This window comes from Pieris brassicae, chromosome 4 (assembly GCF_905147105.1).
Source record: "Pieris brassicae chromosome 4, ilPieBrab1.1, whole genome shotgun sequence".
Taxonomy (NCBI): domain Eukaryota; kingdom Metazoa; phylum Arthropoda; class Insecta; order Lepidoptera; family Pieridae; genus Pieris; species Pieris brassicae.
This window is the reverse complement of record NC_059668.1, coordinates 10,410,184-10,427,906: the sequence shown is the minus strand read 5'-3', so window position 1 is coordinate 10,427,906 and position 17,723 is coordinate 10,410,184. Positions and strand designations below refer to the sequence as shown.

Below are 17,723 nucleotides of genomic sequence, written 5' to 3'. Positions count from 1 at the left end.
AGGTCCTGGCTAAAATATTAATCTGTTGTATAGCATAAACCTACGCAAGCCATTAACATAAATAAGTTTTACGTAATCGGCAAATAGGTTAATATAGTCTAGAAATATTCTATGAAATTATTTTTATTGTATATACTTTATAACTTTTTTGCTGGATTTAGTATGGTATGCCTGGGTACTTACGAGTAGATAATAAACATATTTTTAATGATTACATATTAGGTAGTTGATTTATTATGTATTTTAATTAATTAACGAATGTTGGTCTTTTGTTAACTATTCATATAATTTCTGCCTTATTGTATACTGGTAAGTATTTTGAATTGCTGACCGAAACTAAAAACACTAGCCCTAACTAATAAGGATGTCAGTATTTGAATATCCCCATGCAGTTTACGATAACGTAAAGCTATCGGTCCTGCACCTGCTCTAGTCATACCCTGGTCATATCAGAGTCCCATCCCATCGGAATATGAGATTTGTGAAATAGGGGTTGCTCTTATGTCTCCTTGATAGTGATTACCTCCTGATATCTTAACTCCAAATACACAAACAAATATATTCAGTGGATGTAGGCTAGTCTCAATGAAGAGATATCTGCAATTAAATCGGCCTGGAAAATATTAAGCTCTAAAACATATAAATCATCAAATAACGAAATTTTTCACCAAAGTGTGCCTTTTATGATTTGGATGCAAAAACCTGTAAAATCTTGCAGGCGCTAGCCATATTTGAATACTCTTTCACATTTAAATATGGCGAGACGCTATAAATATAAATAATAATGATGTTTAATTGATTCCCTTAGGATGCAGTAAATTCATAAGAATCACAACTTAGTCACCTACTTGTAGAGGTAAACAGTGTTCTGTCTGTGGTTTACTTTGGCAGAATATCATATGATCAGGATTCAGCAGTGGCAGTTGTCTGTTGTCTATTGTCCAATATTTGACTATGGCAATTTGTATAACAGCTGATTGGAAACATTGTTTTGATAATTTTACTTAACAATAATTTATGTGATTTATTTATCAAAAGTATTGAAAGGATTCCTGGTCTTTACCGATAATGTCTTCTAGATTCAGTGGGGCACTACAATTGACGGACTTAGACGATTTTATAACTCCATCACAGGTATCCATGTTATTACCTGCATAACCTAATTACTCTTCTTTAATATGCGCATTTTCTTACTCTTTAACTGTTATGTTTTTAGGTCCCTGTAGACGACATGAGTTTATTAAGCAATATTTGTTTGTATAATTTTAATGCAGTATAAGTTGAAGAATTCTACATAATACAAAAATATCTAACTTCTGTTTTTTTTATCTGTATTTTACCATTCTGTTATGTAAACATTATAGGAATGTATAAAACCGGTAAAGATCGAAAAATCTAAGAGTAAAACTGGTGCCAAAATTAAAATTGGTGAAGATGGATACTTTGATCTATCAAGCGGAAGAGAGCAGAAGTTGCAAAAAGTTGAAATTACACTGGCTGACTGCTTGGCATGCAGTGGCTGTATAACATCAGCTGAAAGTGTACTAGTCACAAAACAAAGTCAAGAAGAATTATTGAGGTAAATTGCACTAATAGTTCTTAAAATTGGCTTCCAAACTCCTATCTTTTGAGGTATTACAAATGAAATTTTAATTATGTTGAGTTTTTGTTATGAATATTCATTTCTTCCAGAGTATTATCAGAACGAAAGTACACAGACTCAAAGGGAGTAACAAGGGATGTTAGTTTAGTTGTTGTGTCAATATCACCGCAGCCACTGTTGTCTCTTGCTTTGAGATATAAACTGACTGCACAGGAAGCAACTAGAAAAGTGTCAGGTAATTTCAAAGTTGTTATTGAATAATAATAAAAATAATATGTATAAGACTATTTACAGGTTTTAAGATTTAATCAATTACATCTTAATTTTTAAATATATTTGTTTTAATTTCAGGATATTTCAAGAAGCTTGGTGCTGATTTAGTCTTGGATATGACATTAGCAGAAGACTTCTCATTATTAGAAGCACAACAAGAGTTTCTCGAAAGGTATAGAAATCAACAGAATGATCCATCTGGGAAATTTCTGCCTATGCTCGCAAGCTCTTGTCCAGGTGATTTTTATTATTTTAACATTGCTGGAACATATTTGAGTTTGATGATGTATAAGATTACCAAGTACTAAAAAATTTCAAAATTGTATGTTTGTCTACAAATATCATATAAATTAAATGTAATATTAAGATGGTTCTTGCTTAAAGTCTTATTCCAGTTACATTGAAATCAGTTCAGTAGTTTAAGCAATATATAGTGGATACCCTCCACTCATTTACTTTACACTTATTACTATGTTCATAATAATTTTGATAGGTTGGGTGTGTTATGCAGAGAAAACACATGGTAGCTTCATCCTGCCATACATATCCAGTACTAAGTCCCCACAGCAGATTCAGGGTTCTCTCGTAAAGCAGCACCTTGCAGGAAGACGGGAATTGCAGCCATCAGCCCTTTACCATGTGACCCTTATGCCCTGTTATGATAAGAAGCTGGAAGCGTCTCGTGAAGACTTCTATAGTGAAATATACAACTGTCAGGATGTCGACTGTGTTATTACTGCGAGTGAGTTTGCATAATACAGTCTTATAATTTCTATTAAACTGAAAATATTAGCGATAAGCTTATTATAGGGCGATATATATTATATTTCCCTGGGAGATACTACCTCCTATAGTTTAGAAAAAACAGCATATTCTCCCCGTCAAGGCTAATCCCACCTACTAAAATTGGTGGCTATGGCTACCCTTTGCAAAAAAAATCAAGTATGTGTGTGTACATCAGTTCGGAAATCCTGCAGATACGCTACTAATCACAGAGCAAAAAAAACTAATAAAATGACCGTTTATAAAAATTATTAAAATAGATTAATTTTAACGAATCTATCGTTATTTTTCATATAATTTCGTATTTTACGTTAGAGTTTAATACTTTTTCAATCTTAGTTGATGTGAACCAGTAAATATAGGTCGAAGGAACTTACTGAGTCACTTTGTCAGTTGAATTAGAACAAATGCTGTCCGGCGAAGACAAATCACTAGCCGACATAATGGATGGAGAACTCGACTGGCCATGGGACGAAAGTGACGTCAAAGGGGTCAAGGGACATATAGGTTCTGGTTCTGGGGGCTATAGTGATGCCGTGTTCTTACATGCGGCCGATCAGCTTTTTGGTGCCACCGACCCACCAATGGAGTATAAAAATTTAAGGTATGTATGTATTTGAAACGAAATGTTTCCAGATTCCAGGATCATTATACTTGAAGTGTATTTATAATAATAAACAGTTCAGAGGAGTTGTTCGGACTAATACCTGCAGCTGAGTTTCAATATCGGAAGTCGAGGCAGAATACAAAATACCATCCGTATCACCTTTCGTATCTTAAGGCCATTTTGCCGCGCACCACCACTATGTGGAATTAGACTTAGGGTCCTACAAGAAAAGAGCGTTCCAATTCTTAAAAGGCCGGCAACGGCACTTGCGAGCCTTTTTGCGATGTGAGTGTCGATGGGCGTCAAAACCACTTTGTGTCGGTTAACCTCCTGCCCGATTGCCGCTGGTAACATAAAAAACACAACTCCCAAAAAGATTGTATTAATTTTGGCTATGTTAAATAGAATGTTTTATTAAAAGTTACACAGTCATGGTGTCATATCAATAAAATGCTCAAGGGCCATTGTTTAAAGGAATTCCTATTAAGAATGATGTTAATATTTAATAATAATAGGTTAAAAGCGTCCTCCATATTTCCATTTATCTTTGTCTTCAGCAACATCTATCCTGGTTATCCCTGCTAGTTCTATTACGTCATCTGGCTACCTTTTCTTTTGTCGTCTTATACATATTTTTGAAGTGAAACTTCTATATCGGCGTTGAAAAAAAAATTACCGTCACATTTTACCGTTACGCGCCATCTTTTTCTTGTCCTTACCTTGGTGCATTCGAAGCCATTAATAACAAAAATATATAATAACGATAACAATGATAGTAATAATTATATTACAATTAATGAAATTCTGTAATAATCTAAGTAGTAATAATGTAAAATGAAATAATTGTATTATTTGTATTCAAGTCTATGAGAATAAAAGCCTTTTGTTAAACTTTATCTTATTTAACTTTATTTAACCAATTTCTGTAAAGTTGCATATAGTAGATCATTATTCGAAAAAAAAGGTAATAAAGAAGTTTCACTTCTTACGTGTGTACACTAGTCCACGCACACATTTTTTTCAGTAGGTCCAGTCTATTTTGTTGTTCCGAGTGTCCATCTTTTATGCCTCGTTCTATAAATATGACCTGATCATTTCTATTTAAGTATTAGAGCGTGTCAAAGTGCATCTGTAAGTTTTGTTTTGTTTCTTCAAATTTAAGATGCTTCTTTTCATTGCATGCTGTCAAAACGAGATTTTTCTTTTTGTTTCCTTGCTGAAAACGTTTGACTTTAGACAAGGTAGAATATAATATAATAAATATACACAACAATACTCCAAATAAAATACAGATACGCAATCCACGGTACATGATTAGAAAAATGTGGAAGTTCAATTGTGATGCGATTGTGAAACAAGTAAAACAATACGCATTTTGTTGAACTGTTGCTCTTTAACTCATGAATTCTACATTGTTGAGATATATCTGTCGCAGTAAAGTAGTTAAATCAGAGAGTTAATTGAAACTCTAGACAGTTCTTCACTATCACACCTAAATAACAATAACAGATGAAATAAGCATGGCATAGTCTTGTTTTACATTGTTAAACAACACGCTGGCTTTCGGTCAGACAGATAGATTAACGTTTTTGACGGTCCTTTATTTCAATCAAAATGCTAGCGACTTGATTGAATATCGACATTTAATTAAATGTCTAGAGATTCAATTAACTCTCTGATTTAACTACTTTACTGCGACATATCTATTGCGAGTCAGAATCCCGTTAACTTAATACATATAATCTTTTAAATCAAATATGTATTAAGTTCATCTTCAAAACTAATACCTTATATGGTTTACTTAAGACAAAGCCTTGTAGATGACAAAAAAAATGTTGATTATACTAAACTAAGTCATAGATATTTCGTCTAGGAAAGATCGCGAAAAGTTCCTCCAACTTAAAGAAAAGATTCTCGGCCCGGCTGCTTAAACGGTTAAGTGGTTACTTACCCGAAGGCCTAAGTTTTTTTGTATTAGGATCTAGCTGTTGACATGAAAGGCTTTGACAGCTCACAGTGCCGGATTAAGCCAGCGCGGGGCCTGTAGCAAATTCTATCAACGGGCCTTTGGTTTGCTTAAAGTTTAGGATATTGAATAAAACAAAACCGTTTCAAATAAATTTTTCTGGATTCAATAACGGAAAATTTATAGATAGTAACACTATCAATATTGACTTCTTTAAGCAAATTATGCTATATATTCAACAAAGTGATTAGGACGTTTTTATAAAAAAAAATAAAAAATCTGGCCTCTTGAAAGGTAGCTGTGGTATAGATGCTAGTCTTAACATATAGATTATAATTAAACATAACGGTAAAAAGTTTGTATAATAGCTACTTATTTTTACGATTTTACGTGACGAAATCGAGTTAGATTTTTAAGTGTAATTGTCTATTAATAGTTTTGTTTATTACGGTTACGGTATCGTTGGAGTGCGGGGCCCCCAAATTCGCAGAGCCCGTACTATTTGCTATTCTTGCTATATGGCTAATCCCACACTGACAGCTCAGCTCGGGCTGTTTTGGAGAGCGTGGGCTTTTCCCGCGAATAGCGCAAAGGCTTCTAGTCTGACGTTGATGTTAATTTACCGCGCGGGCTTTTTATTTTTGTCTAAGGTAGAGCACTTGTATATATCCTTAGCGGTCAAAATAACATTCTTTGTACTCCTCTCCGAAATGGGAAGGCATCTATTTTGTCGTTCATCGTGTCGTTAAACTATAAAAAAATATTATGATTGTATTCATTGGCTTGATAGGCATACGAATGACGTATGAAATTACAATATAAATTATTAATTGTACAGGAACCCGGACTTCCGAGAAGCATCATTAGAAAAGGACAGTCAAGAAGTGTTAAAGTTTGCGATCGCAAACGGCTTCCGAAACATTCAGAACCTGGTGCAGAAGCTGAAGCGAGGAAAGTCACCTTATCACTATGTTGAAGTTATGGCTTGTCCATCGGGTAATATAATATTCATATTAACACTCTAAAAGTAAGATTTAAAAATAACATTAGTCGACGCCAAATAAAAGTTAAAAATAATAACAATAAGAACTCTGAACTTGATTGTAATACATGTATTCGTAACGAATCTTGGCGTACAAATTTACAATGCCATTTTAATAATGGAACATTTGCTCGATTCTAATTGGTCCCATCCCAATCCCCAACGACAAATGCTAAAAATTTATCATAAATAAACGGTTGGTCTCTCCTACCACGTTTCATCACCGTACCAACCTCCAGATTTCATCCCCATCACCTTGATGGTTGGAAGTCTTCCACTGTCCGCTTCACTAAGTACATCTTTTGCGAACTAGCGAACTATGAACTCCCGTGGAGATCTTACTTACGAGATCCGACCTCGAATTGTTTAAAAAGAGAGCATACTCTCCTCAATTACCAGTAACTATTAAAATGGGTGTTTATGGGCTGCGATGACTGCCGTTTATGGGCGTCCCGTAGGCTCGTTTGCGCCCTATCGTATAAAAAAAAACTGATTTAAAAGCGCTTTTAAAAAAAATTTAGTTTTCTTCAACTTAACCCGTGTAAATAAATGCATTTACAAATTCCCATACTAATAGCTAACTTAATGTGTACAAAAGGCACACACGGTTGCACAGGAGTCTCAGGAATTGACAAATAAATCGTTTAAGTCATATACTTGATTTAAATATTATAACTTTCAGGTTGTCTGAATGGCGGTGCCCAAAACCGTCCTTATCAAGGCGAAAGTACGCGGGAATTGGTTGGGCAATTGTACACAATGTACCGCGAATTACCTCAAAATGAGGACGAGAATCCAACGGTTTCTCGATTGTATAACGAATGGCTGTCAGGAAAACATTCGGATAAAGCCCGCGCCATGTTACATACGCAATACCACGCTTTGGAAAAAAGCGACGTAGCTTTAAATATTAAGTGGTAAACATAGTTTTTGGGGTAAGGGGCAGAATATCCATTATTTTTGATCGCACTTTAATGTTTGTCAAAATGATTAAGAATCAAAAACCTCTTGATTAACCTACAAAAAAGGGTGGACTGCTCTTGTTTCAATAATAATTTGTACTAATGGTATATTTTACAATGCGCAAACGTATGCACAATATGTTATTCATAGTAAGTAGTAACAACGAACTTTTTTTTAAATCAAAAATATGTCTTATAATATTACGTAAAATATATGTAGTAAATGTTATACAGACTACATATAAAAAAAAACAGTATAACCAATAATATTCAATCAATTTATTCCAGTATTTACGTTGTCAATGGTTGTCTGTGGTTATCTACAATCTATTGTCAATCATGACATTTCATTTTGCGTAATTTTCTTTGCTCTATAGTTATGTGCAATTGAGATAATTGTTTGGTGATCTTCAGATCTTCATCCTCGGGATTAAAAACTTTATTTCTATACATTAATGCCCAGTTTGAATTGGCGCCAATTTGACTTTGTAGTCTGGTTGAAGTTATATCCATGACTGCTGCAATTTTTCTTTTAAAATCAATATAGTCTATTGTTTTAAATTAAGGTACAATTTACAATACACAAAAATATTCGTTTATACTTTGAAGCAGGGAATTTTGGTTATGAATTTAGGGATAATAAATTTATAAGAGGAAAATGGATTTGTTTATAGTTATTTAGGTATGAACCGAAAAGGGAAAAATGACTTTGTCATTTGATGACGAACAATGTATAAAAAAATATTTCCACAGTTTACCTAGTTGTATTTAGTTTAAATTTTATTGTTATGTTAGTATAATTGTTATGATGTAAATAAAAGTAATATTACTTGCACATTGTCGCTATTTAAATATAGATAGGCAAGGTCGCTATGCACTGTCATTTGCGTAAGTAAAAGAGTAAATTATTCATTCAATGAAGCAGTCATAATACATAAAAAGAGTATATATTCTTTTTTATGTATTATGAAGCAAACGGGCAGTAAGCTCACCCGATGTTATGTGATACCGTTACCCATGGATTACATTGCCAAAAGGCTCGCCAGTGCGTTGCCGGACTTTTAAGAATTGGTACGCTCTTTTCTTGAAATCGAATTGGTTCGAAAAAACTTCAGTGGGCAGCAGACGTCGACTTGATGTGGATGGTATTTTGTATTCTACCTTGACGCCTGAAAATGGAGCTCAGCAGGTCGCCGTTAGAAGTATCAGCATCCTATATTTACATCACAATTAATGCAATTACCTTTAAGAAAAGACCGTACATATTTGTAAAAGGCTGAAAACGCATTCGCTCGTAGCTATCGTGACGGTCAAAGTCACCTTTATTCATAAAAATCAAATCAGTTTTTGCTGTCTCTTTTCATCAAAGCATTAACACAATTTGTCAGAGAGATGAATGTACTTTGTAACCCGTGTCTAAATTATTAAAGAAAAACTGAAATATTTTGTAAAAAATAAAGCAAAATTGTCGTTACAGACAAATGTTACGGCACGTATATGAATGTTTAATTATTACTAAATTCAAATTGGACATTTCTTACCTAAGTTTTTCCGTATTTGAAGCAAAAAATGTTTCGACTGAAACGTCAGTATGAAGTGGACTACGACGGCAAACGTGTTTAAATGTGCAGTGAAATGGGGGACTTCAGAGTGACCGGTGCGACTCGACTGTATTTTATCTTGTTTTGTACAATTGTTAAAGCTGTTATTAGTACGGGCATGGGAAAATGTCCGATATACCCACAGTTCCCGAATTTTGATATGACAAGGGTAAGTTAAGTTTTGTATATTAATCAGTATTTGATAAAACCTTTGCAACGCCTTCTGTACGTATTTGAAGAAAAATATTTATGGAACTGATTTTTAAACTTTCCTAACAATCGAATTCATAGTTTACGTTTATTGGTAGACATTGTAAACATTGATTCAAATAATGTTTTTGACGCGTTATTTGAGAATAGTAGTTCTAGACTATCAAATGCTAAAGATAAAAACTTCTATAAGTAGGTAAGTCTGACTCGTAGTTGATTTTTGCGTCTAAAGCATGTTACGATGTTGATTTTCATCGTCACATAAGGAATGAAAGTGTTAATTGCCCAGAAAAGAAAACTCTTCACTCAGTAGCGATAATTGTACAAAATGCATTTTGTATGAGAAAATATTAAATAAACGCCATTAAAAAATAATTATAAACATTTGTTAACCTTAACCCTTCGTCGTGCAGTCGGCGGTGTATTTACATCCAATTAATATTAACTAAGCGCCTAAGTGGAGCAAAACGTGTTTCACTAAAATCAATTCACGTACATGATATACACTATCATGAGTCATATAATACTAAAAAAATATCTTTAAAACATATATTAGACATAATATGTAGCAGTAGGTGACTTCTTAACCATATCTTCGTAACCAACTGTAGTTCCAGAGTTCAATTTGACGTAATTATTCATAATATTCTAATCTAAAAGGCATGCTATTAAAATGAGTTCTCAGTTCTCACTCACTGGGTCCTCTTTTATAGACGTATAAAGTTGGGGGTCGTGGTCTTCGTCTCTAGTCCAAAGTGTCGGTCGAACAAAGTCGAAATTCTAAACTGAATCTAAGACTTTATTATATAAGCAAGGCATAAATGATCTTTGAACTATCGTAAATTATAAATTATAGGTTTTGCACAGTACATTTATATACGGCAAATTTCGGTAGGTAATTCGTTACCTAATTTGAGAGAAAAAATTCCAGACAAAAAGACACACTTTTATTTTCTTCCGGTACTTATGTTTAGTTTTTATCATGTTTTTGTTATGTTTTTATTTATCAAAGAGCATACATAACCTCTTTCACGAATGTTTTAAACTGTTTGCAAAAATATTAAATTGTCGTAGTGCATTTTGCCCTGTGAGTGACGAATATTAATTTATTTTGTTTTTAAATTCAATTGTTACAGTATGTAGGTATATCTTAATAGGTATTACTAACATTCTCGAATCTGGTCAATGAACTTGGTTTTTTAATTATCTGGTAATAGTAGGTGACCAAAACGATTGTTTAAAATAAAATATGCAATTCCTAAGAAAATGCTCTGCTTAGTTCAGGAAACAAAGTAGTTTATACTTAATATTAACTATTTTTGATAAGGTATGTATTAAAAAATGCATGCAAATGCAAACTTAATCTAATGAAAGTGTAATGGATGTCTCAAGTAACGTAGATCAGTTTGCTTTGAGCGTAATTGCAGGCGCATATTTTTATATTTTGAATAATGCCACTTATGTAAAGTATCTCTATATATTGCAGCACGATCAAATTTTAATGTAAAAGTAATAATATAGTTTCATAAATAAGTTAAACACATCCACCGGTCAATAATAAAACTAAATGTTGTTTAAAATTTGTGTATACGAATTAAGATCTTTTCCAAATCAAATAAAATTCAAATTTAATCTCAAAACTGTAAGGATAACATTTTTTATAGCACTTAAGACTAATTCACTTGGAAAAAATACTTATATTAGATTCGATAAAACGAAAACAGGCCGTTATTATTTTATTTCAATAAAGACAAATTTATTGGTTACATTTGTACGTTTTGTGAAAGTGGTAGATATTGTTTTGTTCTGAACGCTCACCTGTTTTGAGGGCAAAGGGCAGACGTAGTAGTTGTTTGTCATACGACCGGACACACCTCCATTCATTATTCATGTTTAATTCATCTTATAAACCTCACTGAACTGTATTTAACACTTACAACATTTTTATTTATTACCAGCGCAAGACCAGAAATCAGCAGCAGATTTTATCAGGAAATCTTATTTGTTTTAAAATACCTTTATAAATTGAATAAATGAATCTAGAAAATGCAAATACTACAAATATAATGTACGCTTCCGTTTGTGATATTTTATTCGATGTTTCGTCACATACGGCCAGACTTAGGTATTATCTGAGAATCATATTTTAAAATTGAGAACATGCCAAAGAGGAATGAAAAGAAGCGTGGTAGGTGTCATACTGAGACATTGCAAGAGAGCTGAAGAGATTAGATTACGGACCAAAGAGGACATTTGAAGACAGTTGAAATGCGACATGACGAAAGATGCAGGTTGAAATGGACACAAATTATTACAGAATGGCAACCACGAGATTGAAAAAGGAAAAGAGGAAGACAGAGCAAGAGATAAGCAGACAATGTAAAGAGAATAGAAGGCACAATTTGGAAAAGAAGAGCTAACAATAGAAAATAATAGAAGCAGCTGAGTGAAGGCCTATGTGTCACTGTACACTATGATCGCTAAAACCGGCACATCTGATGTATTAGATTAAGTTAGGTTAAGTATTTAAAACAAATGTTTATATACAGTTATTTACTGGTGTCAGTAAATAAATAATAATAATAAAATATAAAATAATAATAATTCCATATTTTAAAACACATTTTATTTTAGTTTCAACTATTGGCTAGTGGAAATAATTAATTCTTTGGTAATTTAATATTTTTAATAGTCATTTATGTACCTTTATTAAATTAACAAATTAATTGTTTACCCTATGGCAATATGACATTAACACATCAACAAACTTTTCTCCACGATCTGCTCTCGGGAGATAGGTTACTACTATAGTGCGAGTTTTTTTTTAGATGACGGGAGCGTGGTACGAGGTGGAGAGATCTTTTCATTTAATAGAGATCGCGGCAAGTTGCACCGAAATACATACCAGTATCAACGAGAGGGGGTACTTCGTCATCAACGTACACACTACCAATAGATGGTAGGTAGAGTACCTAAGTTAATCAGTTTTAAAGCAACCCTAAAAACACCGCCAAGTGGGGCAGAGGGCAGCAAGCCCTCTTTAACCTCTGCAATGATGCTTCGTTACCAGTTCTGTTTTGGGCGGCCGTGTTTTCTTTAACCTTGAGGATTCCAGTTCAGGGATTGATTGGCAATGTGACTTGTACTCTCCGGAGCGTATGCCAGCCATTTCCACGGCGTTTTATAGACCTGTCAATTGGCACCTCATTGCGTAGCTCCATAAATCGTTAATGAAGTTAGTTAAAGTATCTTTATATCAGATTTTTTTAATTTGTTGTCAATCTGTAAACTTAAAAAAATAGGGTTCAAAAAAGTGTGTTGTTATAAAAACTTAACAATAAGTATGTATTAATAATAAAGCTGCTTAATTTATATATGACAATCACACTTTACAGGACTGGAAACCCATCAACATCTTATGGACTTGGAATTCCTAGTCACACGGGTTCCTCTGCCTTCCGTTATAAACTCAATAATCGGATGCCGTACGTCATTGGACGTATGCTACCAGGCGCCGGACAGTACAACGTACTATTTACAGATTATGATAATTTCGCACTCATTTGGTCCTGCACCAATTATAGCATTGCACATTCAGGTAAGGACTAATTTATTACATCGATAGAAATGTATTGTTTCATTCATTTTTGTTAGGTGTTATATTTTTACAATTTACGTCGCCATGTTGGATTTTAATGGCGCGTACTGTCAGTGATTTTTTAAGATAAGCAAAAGGTGATTAGCCTTTAAATCCAAAACATTAATTGCTTCGGTGCAAACATTTATTATTTAATTAAACTAATCAATCATAGAAAAGGTTTTTTTACAGATCGCATATGGGTGCTAGGCCGAGAACGCGAAATCGACGCTACTCTTCGTGCGCAAATATACGCTATCATGCAAGAACTGAACCTAGACCCCGATCGACTAATTATCTCTAAGAATAACAATTGCACCAGTGTGCCTTATAGTGACACACAATATACGTAAACCTTACATAAATTATGATTATTTTTTATCAAAACCTGTAGTTTAAGAAATTTAAAAAAAAACGCTTAATAGGCCACAGGTCCACAGATAAGTTTTTTTTAACATAAACAAATGACACAATTTTTTTTGGCTTAGTTTCTGTATTAATATGGTTTTAAAGGAAACAAAAATGTATTCTGTAAAAATATTTATTTACAACAAATATTGCAAGTTAAAAGCATTGTATAAAAATGCAATAAACTTCAGGTAACATGAACTGTGATGTTTCACTTAAAATTTTAAACTAAAACAAGATAATAATGTGCAGCTGTATTGTGAGGTAATAATAATTTGGCTAAGAATATAAAATAAATAAAAATGTATCGCTCACATTACCTAAGTTTAAAAACAATAATTCTTCAAGTAACTTGTTATGTAATAAAAGAGTACATAATAATTATGTGAAAATATATAACATGAAAATTAAACCTTTGATAATAATGTGAATTGCTTATTAAATCTGCAATAGTTTAGCATATTGTTATCAAATAGAAAGTTTTGTGTACTATTTAAAATTATATAAGAATAAAATAATAACTATGTATTAAAAATATAAGTTGGTCCTACAATCTATGCAGTAATTTCTTTACAAGGAATGGAAGACAAAGTTCATGCATGCCTTAACTACAAAAGTAAATACATTGAATATGTTGAAACAACTGTTTTCACGAATGTTTAATTTAGACTCATAGCACACACTTCTACTTGACGATTAGAGATAAAAACAACTCCAAAAGATTTTAAAATTATTTTTGTCAACCTGCATATTGAAGATTAGTTCATATCTAAAAAACATTAAAACTGTACAATATATTGATGCACAATATGTCAAGAAGTTCTTTTACATTTTAAAACTTTTAATAACCATATATTATTAATGCGCCTAAAAAATTCATATACACACACGAGAATCCACTTAGAACTAACAATTTATAAAAAATCTATGTAATAGCATAAATCCAAGGAGTGGAAAATAATTAAAATATGTGAAAATAACATTTTTACTTTTATTTAGAAATAACATTGTTATTTATCTTAAGTGTGATAAATCTTGTTTTAACAAATGTCTATATTATATGAGACCAAAATGAGCTATGAATATTGTAGATACGAATTTACACCTAATAATATAATTACGAGAATTTGGTCATTGAGCTTATAAACATTTATTATAAACCTTAATTATGATTAGGCCGTATATTGCTTGAGATAAGACCAATCATAAATAAAGAAATTGAATAAATAGAACAAAGTTAACAGTCTATAAAATAATAAGTTATTAATAAATAATTTTGTGATAAAACATACCCAAAGACTAATGCTCCAACCACCAGTTCCTGATGTCTGGTTTGTTTTTAGATAAATCCCTGCCATACAACATCATACCATACCATACTGATTACCAAATCAAAACAATCAGGAACTGGTATAAAAACGAGGAAAAATTGAGCAATTTTTTAAACTAATAGAATTAATTCAGCATACATAGAAGAACAGAAAATAGAAATATTATTCTATTAATATTATGACACATCACAAATTTACACATCATTAAAAACTATTCTCGGTAATACAGTTTCTTACTTCATTTAATCTGAGGACTTCCGCATCTCTATTTCTATACTCATTTTCAGAGTTAATACTGTCAATACTGAGGCAGTTTGTTAGTGACTCTTTTATGTGCACCTCTTGAACTCTATTAATTGTGTATTGGTGCATCCAGAGCTGTTTTTCTTCCACTTCTTTACTCACAACCACAAACAGTTCTTTCTCTTTACAATCAAGTTGCTCTTTCAGGTAAGATATTAGGTCACTACCCTGTTAAAAAATTTAATTATTTTGGATCTCTTTTGGTTCCTCAAACTTTTGTATTCAAAGTTGGGAGTACCAAAGATTATCCACATCAATCATGGAAGTGTGAGTATACCTTACTGTTATCATTCTTTTGGAGTACACTAATAAACAGAAATTTATATTTGTAGTTTATTTATTAAATAAATTCAGTTTGTGAAGGCACTTACCCTACCAATAAGCAGAGGTGAATCTAACTTGGAATCCAGATTGTAAAAGTTTCCCTGAATCTGTCGTATTGTGATCCAATGCCTTCTCCTAATTGGTAACATGACAAATCCTAACTTATAGTCTGATGGAACATTTAAAATGAAGCCACAGATATTTGATAAATCCAAACAACCTGGATCCCTGAAATAATTAAATTAAATCCAGAACCATTCCATTAAAATAGTGATAAACAATTACTTTATTATTCATAAGAATACTTTTTTAACTAGGTAAATATGAAAAAAATACAACCAATCATAATAAGTCATGGGAGAATAGTGTAATATTTGAAATATACATACTTTCTCTTATCAAACCATATAGCTTCACATCCTTGCTTCTGGAGTGCTGCCATTATTACATTTATATCATAATTTCCAAAACCAAGCATTGATCTGTGTGGATTAATCCATACATTTGGTGATAAACTTCTACATATTGTATCTAAATCGGATTTAGAAAATGTGTTCCGTGTCTGTAATCAATTTTACAAAAAGAATAATGAAAAATTCCAAAACCATATTAACTAAAATAAGTTTTATAAGTAGATAAATATATTAATAAGGTAAATATATTTATGTTATAAATTTAAACAAGGGGGCAGAAAGGGTTAGATTTGGGAACACCTAAATATTTCCATCAAAAGTAAAATACAAAGACAGATGTAAATATACAGGTATCAATTAATTATAATCTTTAATGTAAAATTAATGACCAATAACGAGAACATAATTATTTATAGTCACAGTGAAATCTCGTTAATATTCAATGTAATACAAACACCTGGGCTCAAAAAAATATAAAAAAAATATTACCTAAACCCTAACAATAATTGTGACCCACTCACCTGAAACAAATTGTTTAGAGCATGCAATGCACAAAGCTCTTTGACTTGTTTTTCATGGTAAATTTGAGGTTTTGAAGTCATTTCGTTTATCACCATTTAATGTGTTTCTTATGAGAATAGAGTCTTAACAGACTTCATGATGTTAACTTGTGTATTTTCAAGACCTGCCTCTTTAAATTACGAAATTATCAAAATATTATTATATACATCCAATACTTGAGAATTTTTTCCGATTTGCCTAAACAAACTGAAAACTTGTGTAAAAATGATAATTATCATCTTTCTATATTTGAAGGTGATAGTGCACAGAACAATAGTCGAGAACAATGAGTATATAAAAGCTCCCACAGACTTATTAAAGATAAAGATTACATCGTTGTCAGTGGGCCACTTTCGTTTAATATAAACTTAGTATTTATAAGTTGACTAAATAATTGGTATTCACTAATACAAATGTACGGGGAATAAAGTTTAGGTGAGATTCAGAAAATCATTTTTTTTTTAATTTTATGTCTTCAACGTTCAAACAACTGGTTTCAATCCCAATTTCAGTGTAATCTTTCAAAATTGGTAGCGCTTTACTTAAGTAACCAACGTCTAATACCAAGTATAGTCTTCCTGTTACTAGTCTGTGGTTTGATATTGATAGGTATTAGAGAATGGAGTGTTCGTTTTGTTTTTACGTTTTTTGTATATTTTCTTTAAAAAAACTTTTATTTAAATCCCAAGTTTTGTGTTTTTGAACAATGATTCTTTGGATACCGCTATCGGTGAACAATCAGTATGGGTGAAGACCACAGCGGTTCCGATTGTGCTTGGAAGAAAATGGTTTTATCGAAGTCTGAAAATAAATGGGTTTCTAAGTTAAAATCTGATCAATTAAGTATTGTAAAGACGATGAGCACGAATAATTTTTCATTAGGTGACGATACAAATAATTTAACTCATATTAAAAAGGAAGTAGATGATGAAAATGAAATACAAAACTATGACACCGATGATAGTGCAGATGTGACGGACCCATTGGAAATGTTAGAAGTCCACCACTCACAAGCAGGTCACGTCAGTAGACGATTATCTGGTCCTAAAAACGAAACAGCTGAAGAACGAGCCGCTCGTTTGGCTAAGATGTCAGCATACGCAGCACGACGATTAGCTAATGAAACGCCTGAGCAACGTGCGGCTCGACTTAAACGTATGTCAGATTATGCGGCTAAACGACTTGCTACTGAGTCAAGTGAGCAAAGAGCAAGAAGGCTTGCAAGGATGTCAGCTTATGCTGCTAAAAGACTTGCCAATGAAACTACAGAACAGAGAGAAGCAAGACTAGCCAGAATGTCTGCATATGCTGCTCGTAGGCAGGCTATGAAAAAAGCTAGCTCCGTAAACACAAATATTCATATAGAGAGATACACAGATTCTAACCAGAGTTAATTATACAATCCTATTTTAATCTTGTGTTCATGGCTTTTTATCCTATTTTTTACATTGTACACCATAGTATATATATTTTTTAAGAATATAATAATGACCTAAGGTTAAAATATATATCTGATGCATTTATAGGATACAGCTCACAAATTTTGTCTCCGATTTGGCCATCTTTTACTGTTTTACTAATATTAATAACAGGTTTAGCTGGGCTTTCCATAGAAATATATGATATAAAACAGAAATGTAAATAATATATATAAACAATTAAATTTAATGCCTTACTATAAGAATATTAATAAAGATTT

At 32.4% G+C, this 17,723-nt stretch overlaps 4 protein-coding genes and 1 long non-coding RNA gene across 5 annotated transcripts; 3 read left to right on the top strand and 2 right to left on the bottom strand.

Annotated features, from left to right (window-relative positions):
• The first annotated feature begins 962 nt into the window (after window positions 1-962).
• On the top strand, window positions 963-8,197 carry LOC123708068 (probable cytosolic Fe-S cluster assembly factor GL21135). The gene is made up of 8 exons (XM_045658557.1): window positions 963-1,134; window positions 1,365-1,579; window positions 1,693-1,838; window positions 1,955-2,113; window positions 2,370-2,618; window positions 3,053-3,263; window positions 6,071-6,228; window positions 6,957-8,197. Exons 1-8 carry the CDS (start codon window positions 1,069-1,071, stop codon window positions 7,193-7,195), a joined length of 1,443 nt encoding a protein of 480 aa, XP_045514513.1. The 5' UTR covers window positions 963-1,068; the 3' UTR covers window positions 7,196-8,197.
• Window positions 7,597-8,905, bottom strand: LOC123708071. Its single transcript, XR_006753568.1, has 2 exons — window positions 8,778-8,905; window positions 7,597-7,754 (listed from the first exon to the last, which is right to left on the bottom strand). It is a non-coding gene; the product is annotated as an uncharacterized LOC123708071 (long non-coding RNA).
• Window positions 8,860-13,788, top strand: LOC123708070 (apolipoprotein D-like). The gene is made up of 4 exons (XM_045658559.1): window positions 8,860-9,006; window positions 11,876-12,006; window positions 12,443-12,645; window positions 12,877-13,788. Exons 1-4 carry the CDS (start codon window positions 8,860-8,862, stop codon window positions 13,035-13,037), a joined length of 642 nt encoding a protein of 213 aa, XP_045514515.1. The 3' UTR covers window positions 13,038-13,788.
• Window positions 13,789-14,069: 281 nt separating this feature from the next.
• Window positions 14,070-16,272, bottom strand: LOC123708069 (josephin-1). Its single transcript, XM_045658558.1, has 4 exons — window positions 15,985-16,272; window positions 15,440-15,612; window positions 15,098-15,278; window positions 14,070-14,894 (listed from the first exon to the last, which is right to left on the bottom strand). The coding sequence occupies exons 1-4, from the start codon at window positions 16,078-16,080 to the stop codon at window positions 14,628-14,630; spliced, it is 717 nt and encodes a 238-aa protein (XP_045514514.1). The 5' UTR covers window positions 16,081-16,272; the 3' UTR covers window positions 14,070-14,627.
• Window positions 16,273-16,624: 352 nt separating this feature from the next.
• LOC123708298 lies at window positions 16,625-17,696 on the top strand. The gene has a single exon (XM_045658960.1). The coding sequence runs from the start codon at window positions 16,768-16,770 to the stop codon at window positions 17,416-17,418; it is 651 nt and encodes a 216-aa protein (XP_045514916.1). The 5' UTR covers window positions 16,625-16,767; the 3' UTR covers window positions 17,419-17,696.
• The last annotated feature ends 27 nt before the right edge of the window (window positions 17,697-17,723 follow it).